Raw genomic sequence first — 15076 nt, forward strand, 5'->3', positions numbered from 1 at the left:
TGATACAGATGTGAAGCATATGATAAGATGAAAATATATAACAATTATCACTATTTTTAAGATGATTGACTTTTGCATTTTTCATGTTTCCTTAGCTACTGTCCTAGAATCCTTTCCTTTGTCATTCCCAGCTGGTAAATCTTTATGTCTGTCTAACACCCCATCTCCAGTCTGATTTTTCTCTTCCTTTTCCAAAGCCTCAAAATCAAGATGAAAAGGAATAGAGTACAAGTGAAAAATGAGACATATATTTTAGACACCACCAATATGGAGTCTTTTTTTGCTTGACTTGTTTTCTTGTTTTTTGTTTTGCTTAATTTTGAGAGAGGGGATGTGGGGGTTGCATTTGAATTCCATACTGTTTCCCTGCTACCCTTCTTCCCAACACTAAACTAGAGAAGGCCAACATTTCACACACACACAAATGTGTGTGTGTGTGTGTGTGTGTAACTATACAATACATAGTTTCATATTTCAGTTCTTTTTCTGGGGTGAATAGCATCTTCCTTCGTAGGTCTGTTATAGTTGATTTCAATATTCACAGAACTCAGAATAGCTTAATCATTCACAATTATTTTTCGACAACATTGGTCTTACTATGTACAACATTCTCTTGGTTCTCCTTGTTTTACTCTTAATTATTCCATGTTTTCCTAAATCATCCTGTTTATCATTTCTTACAGTACAGTAGTATTGCATCACAATCATGTACCACAACTTACTCAGCTATTCTTTAATTGATAAGCATTCTCTCAAAGAGAGCTGCTATAAATATTTTAGAACATATAGGTTCTTTTTCCTTTTCCCTGATCACCTTGGGAAAAAGACCTGATAGTGGTATTGCTGGGTGAAAGGTTGTTTTATGACTCTCTGGGCATAATTCCAGATTGTTCTCCAGAATGGCTAGAGAAGTTCACAGTTCTGTCAAAAATATATGTGTCCCAATTTTTCTATATTCTCTCCAGCATTTGTCATTTTTCCCTTCTATCATTTTTAACTAATCTGATACATATAAGGTAGTATCTCTAATTTCTTAGTTATCTTAATATGTTAATTTGTATTTCTCTAATCAATAATGATTTAGGGCATTTTTTCACATAACTGTATATAGTTTTGATTTCTTCCTTTAAAAACTACCTGTTCATGTTCTTTGGCTGTTTATCAATTGGAGAATGACTCCCTTTCTTAGAAACTTGTCAAATTTCTCTCTATATATGAGAATATAAGACTTTTATTTGAGAAGCTATCAAAAAAAATTTCTCCCTAATATTCTGCCCTCTTTCTATCCTTGGCTACATTGGTTTTATTTGTCCAAAATCTTTTTAACTAAATGTAATAAAAGTTAATCATTTTATATCTCACAATGTTCTCTATCTCTTGTTTATTCATAAATTTTTCTCCTGTCCATAAATCTGATAGGTAACAAGTTCCATGTTATTTGATTATAAGTATTTGTTACAATAATTTTTTTTCTTATTTCAATGAGGGAAGTGGGAAGGAGAGAAAAATAATACTAGTTAATTGAAAAAAAGTACATTTTAAAATAGTCTGAGAAGAACAAAGAACAAAGTGAAGGCCCAACTGATACTGGATAATGTAACTTTGTAGTAAATCCATTTGGGAGGGTGTCATAAATTTCTTTAGTTAGTAAATTGTTAAAATTTATAAAGTACTTACTAAGTGCCAGGTACTGTGCTAAATACTTCATAGTTATTTTCTCATTTATTCCTCACAACAACCTCCAATAATCTCCATTTTACAGATGAAGAATCTGTTGCAGATAGGTTAAGTGACTTGTCCAGGATCACATAGCTATCTAGCAAGTGCCTGAGACAGTACTTTAACTCAGGTCTTTATTGGCTTTGTTATTGACATGGTCAGTTATACTGATTGTTTTCCTAATACTGAACTGACCCTGCATTCCTGGTATAAATCCTACCTGGTCATAATGTATTATTCTCATGATAATAATTATCTCATGATAAGTTACTGTAATCATTTTGCTAATATTTTATTTAAAATTTTTATGTCTGTGTTCATTAGGGAAATTGATTTATAAATTCTCTTTTGCAGTTTTGACTCTTCTGGTTTAGGTATCAGTACCATATTTTTTATCATTTTATTTTATTTTATTCTTTAATTTATTTTTAGTTTTCAACATTCATTTCCACAAGATTTTGAGTTCCACATTTTTTTCCCCGTCAGTCCCCTCCTCCCCACCCTGATATGGCCTGCATTCTGATTATCCCTTACCACAGTCTACCCACCCTTTTATCACTGCCCCCCCCCTTTGCCCCTTCCCCCTTTCTTGTAGGGCAATATAGATTTCTGTATCCCATTGCTTATATATCTTATTTCCCAGTTGCATGTAAAAACAATTTTTAACTTTTGTTTTTAAAACTTTGAGTTCCAAATTCTCTTCCTTGTTACCTCTCTACCCACTCTCATTGTGAAGGCAAGTCATTCAGTATAGGTTATACGTATGTAGTTACGCAAAACACTTCCATAATAGCCATGTTGTGAAAGACTAACTATATTTATCCCCATCCTATCCCGCCCCCAACTTATTCTGTTTTCAACTTTGACACTGACCCCTTTCAAATGTGTTTGCTTCTGACTACCCCCTTCCCCAATCTGTCCTCCCTTCTATCATCCCCCCACATCCCCATTCCCCCTACTTTCCTGTAGGGTAAGATACCCAGTTGAGTGTGTATATTATTCCCTACTTAATCCAAATTTGATGAAAATAAGGTTCACTCTTTGCCTCTCACCTCCCCTTTCTTCCCCTCCATTGTGAAATCTTTTTCTTGCCTCTTTTATGTGAGATAATTTAGCTCATTCTATGTCTCCCCTTCTCCTTCTCCCAATATATTCCTCTCTCACCCCTTAATTTTATTTTTAGATATCATTCCTTCATATTCTGCTCACCCTCTAACATCTATCTCTCTATATGTCTGTCTGTCTATCTATGTCTGTCTATCTATCTATCTATCTATAGATTAACACTAAGCAAGTCTTCAGGAGTTACAAATATCATCATTCCATGTAGGAATGTAAACATTTCAGCTTTAATAAGTCTCTCATGATTTCTCTTTCCTATTTACCTTTTCCTGCTTCTCTTGATTCTTATAATTGAAAGTCAAATTTTCTATTCAGTTCTGGTCTTTTCATCAAGAATACTTGAAAGTCCTCTATTTCATTGAATCTCCATTTTTTCCCCCTGAAGAAATATACTCAGTTTTGCTGGATAGGTGATTCTTGGTTTTAATCCTAGCTCCTTTGACCTCTGGAATATCATATTCCAAGCCCTTTGATCCCTTAATGTAGAAGTTGCTAGATCTTGTGTTATCCTGATTGTATCTCCACAATACTCAAATTGTTTCTTTCAGGATGCTTGTAATATTTTCTCCTTCATCTGGGACCTTTGAAATTTAGCTGCAATATTCTTAGGAGTTTTCCTTTTGGAATCTTTTTCAAGAGGCAATCAGTGGATACTTACCATTTCTATTTTACCCTTTGGTTCTAGAATATCAGGACAATTTTCCTTGATAATTTCTTGAAAAATAATGTCTAGATTCTTTTTTTTGATCATGGCTTGCAGGTAGTCCAGTAGCTTTAAAATGATCTGTTCTGGTTCTGTTTTCTAGGTCAGTTGTTTTTCCAATGTGATATTTCACATTATCTTCTATTTTTTCATTCTTTTGGTTTTAATTTGTCATTTCTTGGTTTCTCATAAAGTCATTAGCTTCCATCTGCTTCAGTCTAATTTTGAAGGAATTATTTTCTTCAATGAGCTTTTGGACCTCCTTTTCCATTTGACCAATCCTGCTTTTTAAGGCATTCTTTTTCTCATTAACTTTTCAGACCTTTTTTTGCCATTTGGGGTAGTCTTTTTTTTAAGGTGTTATGTTTTTGGAAATCATTCCTCTGCTTATGTGCTCTCTACTTATGTTTATTCCTTTTACCTGCCCTAATAATGATAATGTTCTTAGGAATTACAAGTGTTATCTTCCCATATAGGAATATGAGCAGTTTAACCTTATTGAATCTCATATTATTTCTCCTTCTTGTGTACTTTTTTATTTGTACCTCTGTCTACATATAATCCCTCCAACTACCCTGATACTGAGTAAAGTCATAATGCATTATGGAGTCAGAAAAATCATTCTGACTACCCAGTACAGAAAATCTTCTGGCTTATATACATTCTACTGTGAGAAAGGAACTCTCTTAATTGAACAAATAAATTTAGCAAGACAAGACACTTAACAAAGCAATGTCGGTTGGGTCTTGCGATTCCAGGCTGTGTAAACATTTGTCTCTGTGACATATGATAAGAAAGGAAACCCCACCACTAGTGGCAGGCTTCCTGTCCTAAACAGGTACTTGAAATAGCTGACACAGGAAAGGGTAAACAAAGTTTCAATTGAAATTACATCTCTGGACATTTGTGTTTTTCCTTATCACAAAGATGCAAGGAGAAGGGTCTCATAAAGAAGTTGCCTATCAGCTTTTCTGACAAAAGGCATTTTCAGAGTTTGCTTAACAAAGGAGACTATTAGGTCCAGATTCTTCTTAATTCAAGCTTTGGCCCTTATTAAAGTTCAAAATTTATATTAATTATTATCAGTAGTAAGTGGTAGAATCCGGAGTTAAATCTAGATCCTTGACTCCAGGTCTTGAACCCTTTCCACCATACTACATTGCCTTTTAGGGGTTTTTTTTTGTTTACATTGTTGAAGTTAGTGTGTATGAACTTCTGGGCCTGTTTTCTTTATTTTTACATTAATTTATAATCTTAAATTCTTCTGAATTTGTCTTTCAATTTCAGTTGTATAGGGTTTTGATTGTGGTAGGACCATGACATCAGAAACATGATGCCATGACTTGCAAATGAATTGGATTTGAGTGAGGGAGGGCTGTGCAGAGTCACCAGCCTCACTTTCTCCTATGAAGACATCTGGGTCTAGTGGCCAGATACAGGTCAGGACACCTGAAAATGGCTCACAAGGCAGTGGAAGACCTCAAATCTGTTTATGCTAAGGTCTTTTAAGCTAAATTCTCACTTTGATTGAGGCAATGCCCACCCATTCATTCAGTGATTAGGGCTGTTTAAGAAGTGAACCAAGGGATGACCTCTTAAGTGCCTCCGCTCAAAAAAATCCACCTGGAAGGGGAAGACTCTCAGGGTTTCTGGCCAAAAGAGACACAGTTACACTTTTTATATTCACTGTGAGTCATTGGGCACCAAACATTAACCCTTAAATGTTGGTGGATGGGGTCCTATTGTTTACCAGTCCATGTGAAGTAGAGTGAATTGGGTTTAAGGATTGGTCTTTAAGAAAGAAATCTAGCCAGTAAAGCCCAAGATATCTAGGTAGGATTCAACCTTCAAAATTTACCTTCCTTTGGGCAGATCACCCCCAGGTCTTGATACCTCATGTGGAGAGAGCAGAGCAGAGGAGAGGAACTGAGAGGAACTGAGTTGCCCAACTGAAACTGTCCACTTTCATCAGCAGTGGCCATCTTGGACTACTCACAGGCAGTGGTTTGTCTTTCATTCTCAAGGTGGACCATAACAGTAGGAAAATGATGCTATAACTTGCAAATGAATTGGATTTAAGTGAGGGAGGGCTGAGCAAAGTCACTAGCCTCACTTTCTCCTTTGGAGACATCTGGGTCCAGTGGCCAGATGTAGCTTAGGACTACTGGAGATGGCCTCCAATGCAGTGGGAGACCTCAGTCTTTTTAAGCTAAGGTCTTTTAAGCTAAATTCTCACTTTGACTGAGGGAGTGCCATTTTCAGTTTGGAAATTTAGCTCCACTCCACTTCTCTCTACTCTCCTCTCTCCACATGAGGTATCATGATCTTACCAGAGGATGATCTGCCTAAAGAAAGGTACTTTTTTTAAAGTTATTAAAAAATTTTTTACTTTATTTTATTTTTTTAAGGAAGGTAAATTTTGGAGGCCAAAACCTACCTAGATATCTTGGGCTTTACTGGCTAGATTTCTTTCTTAAAGACTTAAGGAATTATTTTAAATGCCTTAAACCCAATTCACCTTGGTTTTCATGTGAGTTTCATGTGAGAGACAAACAACAGGTCCATTCCCAAGCACTACTTAATGGTTATTATTTAGGCCCTGTTGGCTCAGAGTGAATGCAAATAGTAATTGTTTCTCTTTTGGCCAGGAACCCTGAGGGTCTTCCCCTCACAGTTTAAATTTTATTTTATTTTATTTTTTTGCATTAAAGAAGCCATCCCTGAATGGGTATTGCCTCACTCTAAGTGAGACCTTAAGTTAAACAGGGTGAGGTCCCCTACTAGCTTGTGGGCCATCTCCAGTTGTCCTGATCTATATCTGGCCACTGGACCCAGATTTCTCCATAGGAGAAAGTAAGGCTGGTGCCTTTACTCAGTCCTCTCTCACTTAAATCCAGTTCATTTGCAAGTCATGGCATCTTCTTCCTGATGTAATGGTCCTCTTGAAGAAAGATGAACCACAATGACTGAGTAGTCAATTTCAGTGATGTTTCATTGTTTATTATGGAGTAGTTAATATGCTAGATTATGCTAATATTCTAAAGCTGTATTGAAAGTTTTAAAACTTAAAATGTTCTTTTTATCATTAGGTATAGACTGATGAAAAAACAATCCTCTGAGACCATGCACCTAGCCGTGGTAGCCTGTGGTGAACGACTGGAAGAGACTATAACTATGATAAAATCAGCTATTATTTTCAGCATCCAGCCTCTTCAGTTTCACATTTTTGCTGAAGACCAATTGCATCACAGCTTCACAAACATAGTAGGTATCTGGGTTAGAATTTTTTTATTGTATGCACATAGCAAATATGTTGATATAAAGAATGGTTGAAACTTTTTGGATAATAATGCTGTGTCACTGATAGTACATTGCCTTTAACATAAGACATGCTTAATTACTACTTGAAGATTGATTTATGAAACTAAATTAAAACTTACTGATGAGTAGAAGTTTATCTGAGTGAAAAAAATTTTAATTGTGTATATTTATTGAATCTTAGAGTTGAAAACTTCAGAGACTAGAGAAAGCTAAATTAAAAGTAATTAAACAGCATAACTTTATTATTTTAAGACATATCAAATTAGATGAACAAGAATTGCCCAGGAGAAATCCTTAAAAATTATGTTTTAATGTAACAAATATTTATAGTTAAGATAATAGAAATGGAAATACCTAAAATTCCTGATGATGCCAGAAAACAGTGTTTTTTCATTATTTATATTAAATATATGGAATATTTTCTTCATTGACAGTTTGCATTTCTTGTGATTTTGCTTAGCAAAAGTAAAGCCAAATAATGAATTTATAGAATCTGAATTGCTAACATTTTGCATTTTTAATTTCTTATGTCAATGCTTCCCATTTCTCTACAATTTTTAAGAACTTTTCTTTTTTGGGGGGAGGGTTATTTATTTATTACAAGTCACTTTATAGCTATTACCTCATTTGATTATCATGAGAATTCTGTGAGATCATAAGTGTGAGCATTCTTTTTTTTAATTTTTTTATTTGTTTTCAGTGTTCTACAATCACTTCCATATATCTTAGCTTTTTTTCCCATCTCTCTCCTTCCTTCCCCCCTACTTCCCCACTCCCTCCCTGAGACGGCATACAAATTTATATAGGTTCTGCAATACATTCCTTTTAAATACATTTTCATCCTAGTCATGTTGCATAGAAGAATTAAAATGAATGGGAGAAATCACAAAACAAAACATAATACAAAAGAAAATGATCTGCTTCATTCTGAAATCAAATTTCATAGTTCTTTCTCTGAATGTGGAAGGCATTTTGCTTTAAGAGACCATTTGGAATTTTTTTAAGTCCTTGCATTGCAATGAAGTACTAAGTCTACCAGAAAAATTCTTCGCACACTGTGGTTGTTGCAGTATACAAAGTTCTCCTGGTTCTGCTCATTTTGCTAGCATCAGTTCATATAAGTCTTTCCAGGCCTCTGAAGTCTTCCAGTTCATCCTTTCTTATGGTACAGTAGTATTCTATTACATTCATATACCACAATTTATTCAGCCATTCCCCAATTGATGGGCATCCCCTTGATTTCCAGTTTTTGGCCACCACAAAGAGAGCTGCTATAAATATTTTTGTACATGTGGGACGCTTTCCCATTTTTATGATCTTTTGGGAATATAGTCTTAGAAGTGGTATTACTGAGTCAAAGGGTATGCACATTTTTGTAGCCCTTTGAGCATAGTTCCAAATTGTTCTCCAGAATGGTTGAATCAGCTCTCCGGAATGGTTGGATCAGCTCCACAATGAATTAGTGTTCCAACTCTCCAACATTTATCATTTTCCTATTTTGTCATGTTAGCCAGTCTGATAGGTGTGATGTATCTCAGAGTTGTTTTGATTTGCATCTCTCTAATCAATAGAACTTTTCTTTCAGAATGTTAATTGAAGCATTTTAGGTTTTTATATAATGAAACTGAGCATTTTAGGTTTTTATAAAATAAAACAAAGTTCAAAGTCAAGAAACAGGAAAAATGAGCAAACAACACTGGCCCAGTTAGTGTAGAAAGAGGACCACATTGCTACTTCTGACCAGTTTCTGTTAAAACACAAGTACTCCTGTGCCATATACTCTCACTTACACATCCCAAACTATTGAAATTAATAAAGGACCTTTCTCTTTTTAAAATATTCTTAATTTTCCCCTACTGTCTTGCAAAATAAGAGGAGCTCTCATTATTTAGGGTGGAAAGGTATTCATTAAAATAGATGTACCTGCTATTCTCTAGTTATGTTAACAAAATGTTTTATCCTACCAATTTTTTTTAAAAAGTTTTTCCTTAAAGAAAATCACTAAAATTGATGCTGCATAATAAGTGCTGGTGAGTTAACTTCTCCTGCCTCTTAGACCATTGAAATACAGGCATGACAAAGGTGATTTTTCTTTAATATATTACTGGGAATCCTTGGAAAAAAAACTTTCTAGTGACTGCTCTCTGTGCAAGGAAGTGACTTCTTTTCTTTTTCACCAAGTATACTTTGTGTGGTAGTAGCAATATTAGGCTTGGGTGTTATCTCAGCACCCTGGGGTGAGACTGCCCTGTGAAAGTTAAAGGAGCTATGAGGCTAACTCAATTGCAGCCTGTTTTCCAAGGGGCTTTCATATTAAACCACAACACATCAAAACCAACCAGACAAAAATATCAAAACCAGACAAACATGCTCAACTTTAGTACAAGGAGAACATTCATTCTGAATAAAGTTCAAACCATTTCTTCAGTGCTCTCTAAAAGGGAGAAATAGTGGGGAAAGAATCAGTTCAAATCAACAAGGAAGAGTTTTCACACTGCATGGGAAGATGGGAGGGTGATGGCAGGCAACAGTTGGACACTCTCACTGGTTCAAAGAAAGAAGAATATATATACACACTCAGTTGGGTATAGAAATCTATCTTACCCTTCAGGAAAATAGGAGGGGAAGAGGATTAGAGAAAGGTGGGGTAGGTGGAGAATGATAATAGGGAGGGCAGAGGAAAGGAGGTAGGGTCAGAAGCAAAGCAGATTTTTGAGACACAACAGGATAAAAAGAGAGAGAAAAGGATAAACAGAAGAAAATGGAATGGATGGAAATTAGTAATTAGTTAATAAAAATTAGTTAGTAATCATAATCATGAATGTGAACAGGCTGGGTTAATCCATAAAATGGAAGCAAATAACAGAATGGATTAGAAACCAGAATCCAACAATATATTATTTACAAGTGACACACTTAAAACAGAAAGATTTCGTATTAAAATAAGGGGCTAGAACAGAATTTATTATAGTTCAGTAGGAGTAAAAAAAAGCAAAAATAAACCTAATTAACAGAGATAATCAGGGAAACTACATTTTGCTTTAAAAAAAAATACCACCAACAGTTTGTCTGATAAAGGACTCATTTCTCAAATATATGAGGAGCTGAATAAAATTTATAAAAATAACCCACTCTCTAACTGATCAAAGAATCAATTGGATCAATCAAAATAAGAGCTGTTCTTTAATTAGTCGAAGGATATGAAGGCGGTTTTCAGAAGAACAAATCAAAGCTATCTATAACCACAGGAAAAAATTTATTAAATCACAAATGATTAGAGAAATACAAATTAAAAGGACTCTGAGGTACCACCTCACACCTGTCATAAATGATAAATACTGGAGGGAATGAGGGAAAATAGATACACTAATGAATTATTGATGGAGGTGTGAACTAGTCCAACCATTCTGGAGGAAAATTTAAAATTATGCCCAAAGGGCTATAAAACTATGCATACCCTTTGACCCAGCAATATGACTGCTTAGGGTTAGGTGTATCCAACAAAGAGATCAAAGAAAAATGTAAAGGATCTATGTGTAAAGAAATATTTATAGCAGCTCATTTTGTGGAAATTGATGAGATGCTCATCAATTAGGGAATAGCTGAACAAGTTGTGATGTATGATTCTGATGGAGTAATATCGTTCTATAAGCCGTGATGATGGGGATGGTGTAAGAAAATCACTGAAAGACTTAAATGAACTAATGCAAAGTGAAGTGATCAGAACCAGAAGGATGTTGTAACAGTAATATTGTAATGATGATCAACTTTGAAAGACTTAGATACTCTGATCAATACAGTGATGTAAGACAATCCCAAAGGACTCATGATGAAAAACTGCTATCCTCTCCAGAGTGGCAAATTACTATTTTTGAGTTAAATGAAATTTGGTATTGCCATAATAATGATTATTTGTCATTTTATTATTAAGTATTCATGATGAAAATTCTTTCAAGACACCGAATCAGCATACCAAATGGTACCATAGTGTTCTGAAAAGAAGTGAATTTACCCAAAAGGCAACAAGTTTGGTTAGTTATAGGATTGGACCCACTAACACTTGGAACTTGTATAGTACTTTTTCCTTCACAGTGCCAGGGGACTCAAAATGATTGTAAAAATATGTAAGACTAAAAATGTGAAAATATTGTGCCACCCATTGTGCCTGTGCTTAAATTCTTTGTGGATTCTAATAGTTGCAGTGTTATTTAATTATGAGAATAAGTTTATGATTGTCCATGTTTTAAATCAGTATTGCTTATCTAACCAGTTGAAATTTTAATTACATCAGTAGAGAGAATGGAATTGAAATGGGCATATTTGGCCAACTATAATACAAATATAATAATTTGGCCAGATATAATACAAATTGGTTTAGTTGGAATTTCACCTATTAGAACTCTCTTTTAATTGGCACTTTGATTCTCTACAGAATTAATCATTATTCATTATGATTACCATCAATAGTAAGAGGCTGTTGGGGTATTTTTACAGTCAGTTAAGAAAGATTGTTTGTAATTTCTATAATTATGGTAGCATGTTATTTGTATGTTAAAATACCCTCTCTTCTTTCCAACTACATACCTGCATGAGGCCAGATTTTCTTCATGTACTTCAATCAAAACAACTTAATCCAGCTGATTGAATGAAGAAAGATATGAGAATCTTGCTGTTAAGCAGGAAATTAAAGAGATTTGTTAAAATATATATTAAAAAATGCCAGTCTTCTCATTATTTTTTGTTTTGTTATAGTCATTTTTCTTTAAAATGTTATTTATGCTAACATTTAGAGGGTTTGTTATTATTTTAAATGAATTAAAAAATATTTTAAATTTTTTTAAAAAAGATTGTTTTATAACAAACCGTGAAATTGTAGTATAGTCTTTCGTTAGTTTATTCACTGCCTAGTTGTGTAAGTCATAGTGTCAAACTCAGGGCTTGTGGGTCAATATGTGGCTCTCAAGGGTCTGTTTCTGTTTGAGTTTTATACCACTGGTGTAAGCGACAACCATTAAATGCAGTTCCAACCATGTCACTGCCTTTCTCAATAAATTCCAGTACTCTTGTTTACTTATAGGCTTAACTGAAAACATCTCTTTTTATAGTTAGCATTTAAAATCTTTCACAATCTGGCCCAGTTCATTTTTCTAGCCTTACTATACTTTTCTCCTTTCCTCACAGTCTAGCCAAACTGAACTTTTCCCTGGTTCTACACACAATTCCAAATTTCCTATCTCCTTGCTTTTGCACTGGCTGCCCTTCATGCCTGGATTGTACTTCTTAATCACCATCTGTTACATGAAATCTTTTCTGATATCTCCAGCTGCCAGTTCCCTTCCCACCATTAACTTTTAACCTATGTTACTTGACCTTAGGTTTTTATATGTTGTCTCTACCTGCCACCCAGTAGAATATAAACTCCTTGAGATCAAGCATAGTTTCAACTTTGTCTTTGTATCCCTCACATCTAGCATAGTCCCTTGTGCATACTTGGTGCTTAATAAAGGTCTGCTAATTGATTGTGTTCAGAATAGTTTGTCTTAAGTATATTTTACTGTATTCTTATTCTTCCAAAATTCTTAGTTTTCTTTTTTACCACTTGTAAATGGATATTATGTATAAACTTGTTTTATGACATCAGAAATCACATACTAACAAAACATTTATTTAAATTCTTCAGTAACACCTTATGGATAGTGTAACATTAATAAAATGAATAAAAGCAAGCAGTAAAGAGTTATATGATTTATTCAAAATAACACAAGATAAGTGATAAAATTTTTATTTAAAAAATTCTCTCTCTAGTTCCTTAAAAAGTATAGATTCATTTGAGAAGGTTTGATATTGAACTGTTTTACTTTTGTCTTTATGTTTCCAGTGTCTAGCATAATGTCCTTTATATACTTGGTGCTTGATAAATGCTTATTGATTCATTGAATTAAAAAAATAGAACTAAACTTTTTTTTCTCCCTTGGTTCTATTGTTTTTATCTTAGCTCAGCGGCTGGAAATTTCTACAGACATTTAATTACACTATCTATCCAATAACTTTTCCAACTGAGAATGCAGCAGAATGGAAAAAACTCTTTAAACCATGTGCTTCACAAAGATTGTTTTTACCAGTAAGTTCTTAAATGAGATAATGCTGAAAAGCTGTTCATAAGCAATTTTTTTGATTTAAGCATATTTTTCATTGTATTGCAGTATCAGAAATTACATGCATGTGAGTAGACAGCAGTATAATTAACACTAGAGAATTGCATAGGAGAAGTTCACTTGGCCTCAGTTTACTCATCTGTAAAATGAGGAGTTGAACTTAGATGGCCTCTGAAGATCTCTTTCAGCTCTTGTAGCTACAAATTTGTGATCCTGTTATCTTAAGCAGAATAAAAGATATCACCGCAATGATATAGAAGTGGAAAAGGAGATTGAGTTTTGTTTGGTGAAAGGACTTGGCCCTGGGTAGTTATGCATGCTTGTAATCCCTACTCTTGGGGAAACTGAGGCTGGTGAATCTCTTGCACTCAGGAGTTCTGATCTTCTGGAGGCTGTTAGTCAAGTGACCTTACTGTTTGACATTAATATGGTGAGATCCCAAGAGTAGGGTTGGTGGGGAGAGAACCAAATTGTCTAAGTAGGCATCTGGTCTAGGTCAGAAATACACCATGTCAAAGATTTCATGTGGATTAGAATGGGACCTGTACCTTGAGAAGTTCCAGTGCTTCCAGCCTGAGTGAGATAAGGAGACCTAATCTTTGAAAAGAAAAGAAAAAATAGAAAGCAAAGGACAGCATATATGCTTCTTTTGGTATCTATACCTTGTAAATAGAGACATAGAGGAAAGCATCAAGCACGTTGACTATGGGTAATTTATGGGAGAACCTGGGTCGGAGTTGACTATGACTAGACATTGGTGGTTTGCCATATTCACCAAACACTGAAGTAGTAAAAGTTCAAAAAAATAAGTACCTCATGAAAGCATATGATTATGTCAGCCATAGGTCTGAGTGTCAAGAAAAGAAAGTGCTTTTTTAAAGAGGCCTTTGTCAGACCATGTAAGCTGATATTGATGTGAAAAATAGGGTCGCCACACACACACATAACTCAGTGTGTGTGTGCATTAAATGAGAAAGAAATTCTTTTTGATTCCTAACTAAAAATATTAACATAGTAAACATGTTAAGCCCAAAGTCTATTCTACTTGACAAAATATGGCTAACAAGTTGGGCTCCCTAGTCTTGATCTTTTCCATACCTTTTCAGACTTCTTCCCATGCCCTCCATTGCTTTTCCCATTCATCAAGGGGAATATAAATCAAGAGTTTAGAAACAGCAAAAGGCTTACTCAAAATTTTGAGAAGTGTTTTGTTGCAAAGTGATTGGCATAAATTCACTTAACTTTGTATTAAATTTGTTATAACTTCTATTCTTTGTATTACTCTAAAATTGGCTTGAATTAATTATTTTCTGTCTCACCTGTTCGCTCCCCCATTTTTTAACAGTCCAGTTGGTTCTTAGGTAGTATAAAATTCTTTTATTGATGTAATTTATTTCATGTCCTAAAGATAACCTGTATCAAGAACATCATTCCTTAAAACTTGTTGTGCTTGTCTTTTATACCCATTATAACTCTGGCCTTATTTAACCAGATTTCGGTGTAAAATAATCTATACTTTCCTGAATGATAGTTCTTGGATAAATTTCTTTTAGTTCTCAGATAATGAGATGAAAAGTGCTAATCTTTGGGGAAAAAAAAAACATTCTATCAAAAGGATTCCCAAAATGCTGGAGTGATTGGATTAATTTCTGATTGCTCTCTCTTCAGACTTAAACTTTAAGCTGTTTGTTTCCAGTTGAATAGATAACAGTCTCTAAACACTTAGCAGTATATCATTGTTTAAAAATGAAATTTTTAAAATAAAAAAATTCACAATGAAAATTGGGGTTATGAACACCTTAGTAAGCCCTCAACTTGTTCCTGCAGCTATTTTGAGGTTTGCAAAGGGAATTTCTTCCCAAAGTTGTATGTAAAGTATTAGTACAAAATATTCTCAGTTTACATTTTAGGAAATGGTCATCTTTTGAAGTCTAGAATGTGATGATAAATCAGTCTTTGATCTTTATTTTCTAAATTGAGTAACTTATTTTAGTAAATTAATGGTTTAGTTTTTCTTCGTCATTCTTTAGATTATTAGCAACTAATACATAGCAGT

At 34.3% G+C, this 15076-nt stretch overlaps 1 protein-coding gene across 2 annotated transcripts in view; it reads left to right on the plus strand.

Annotated features, from left to right (window-relative positions):
- Nucleotides 1-15076, plus strand: part of GXYLT1 (glucoside xylosyltransferase 1) — a 71917-nt gene that overhangs the window by 32559 nt on the left and 24282 nt on the right. For both annotated transcript variants that reach the window (XM_072654325.1, XM_072654326.1), the window contains 2 exons: nt 6634-6808; nt 12861-12986. In XM_072654325.1, coding sequence (XP_072510426.1) covers nt 6634-6808; nt 12861-12986 — 301 coding nt within the window. The remainder of the gene's footprint in view (nt 1-6633; nt 6809-12860; nt 12987-15076) is intronic.

Source organism: Notamacropus eugenii, chromosome 3, assembly GCF_028372415.1.
Source record: "Notamacropus eugenii isolate mMacEug1 chromosome 3, mMacEug1.pri_v2, whole genome shotgun sequence".
Classification (NCBI taxonomy): Eukaryota; Metazoa; Chordata; class Mammalia; order Diprotodontia; family Macropodidae; genus Notamacropus; species Notamacropus eugenii.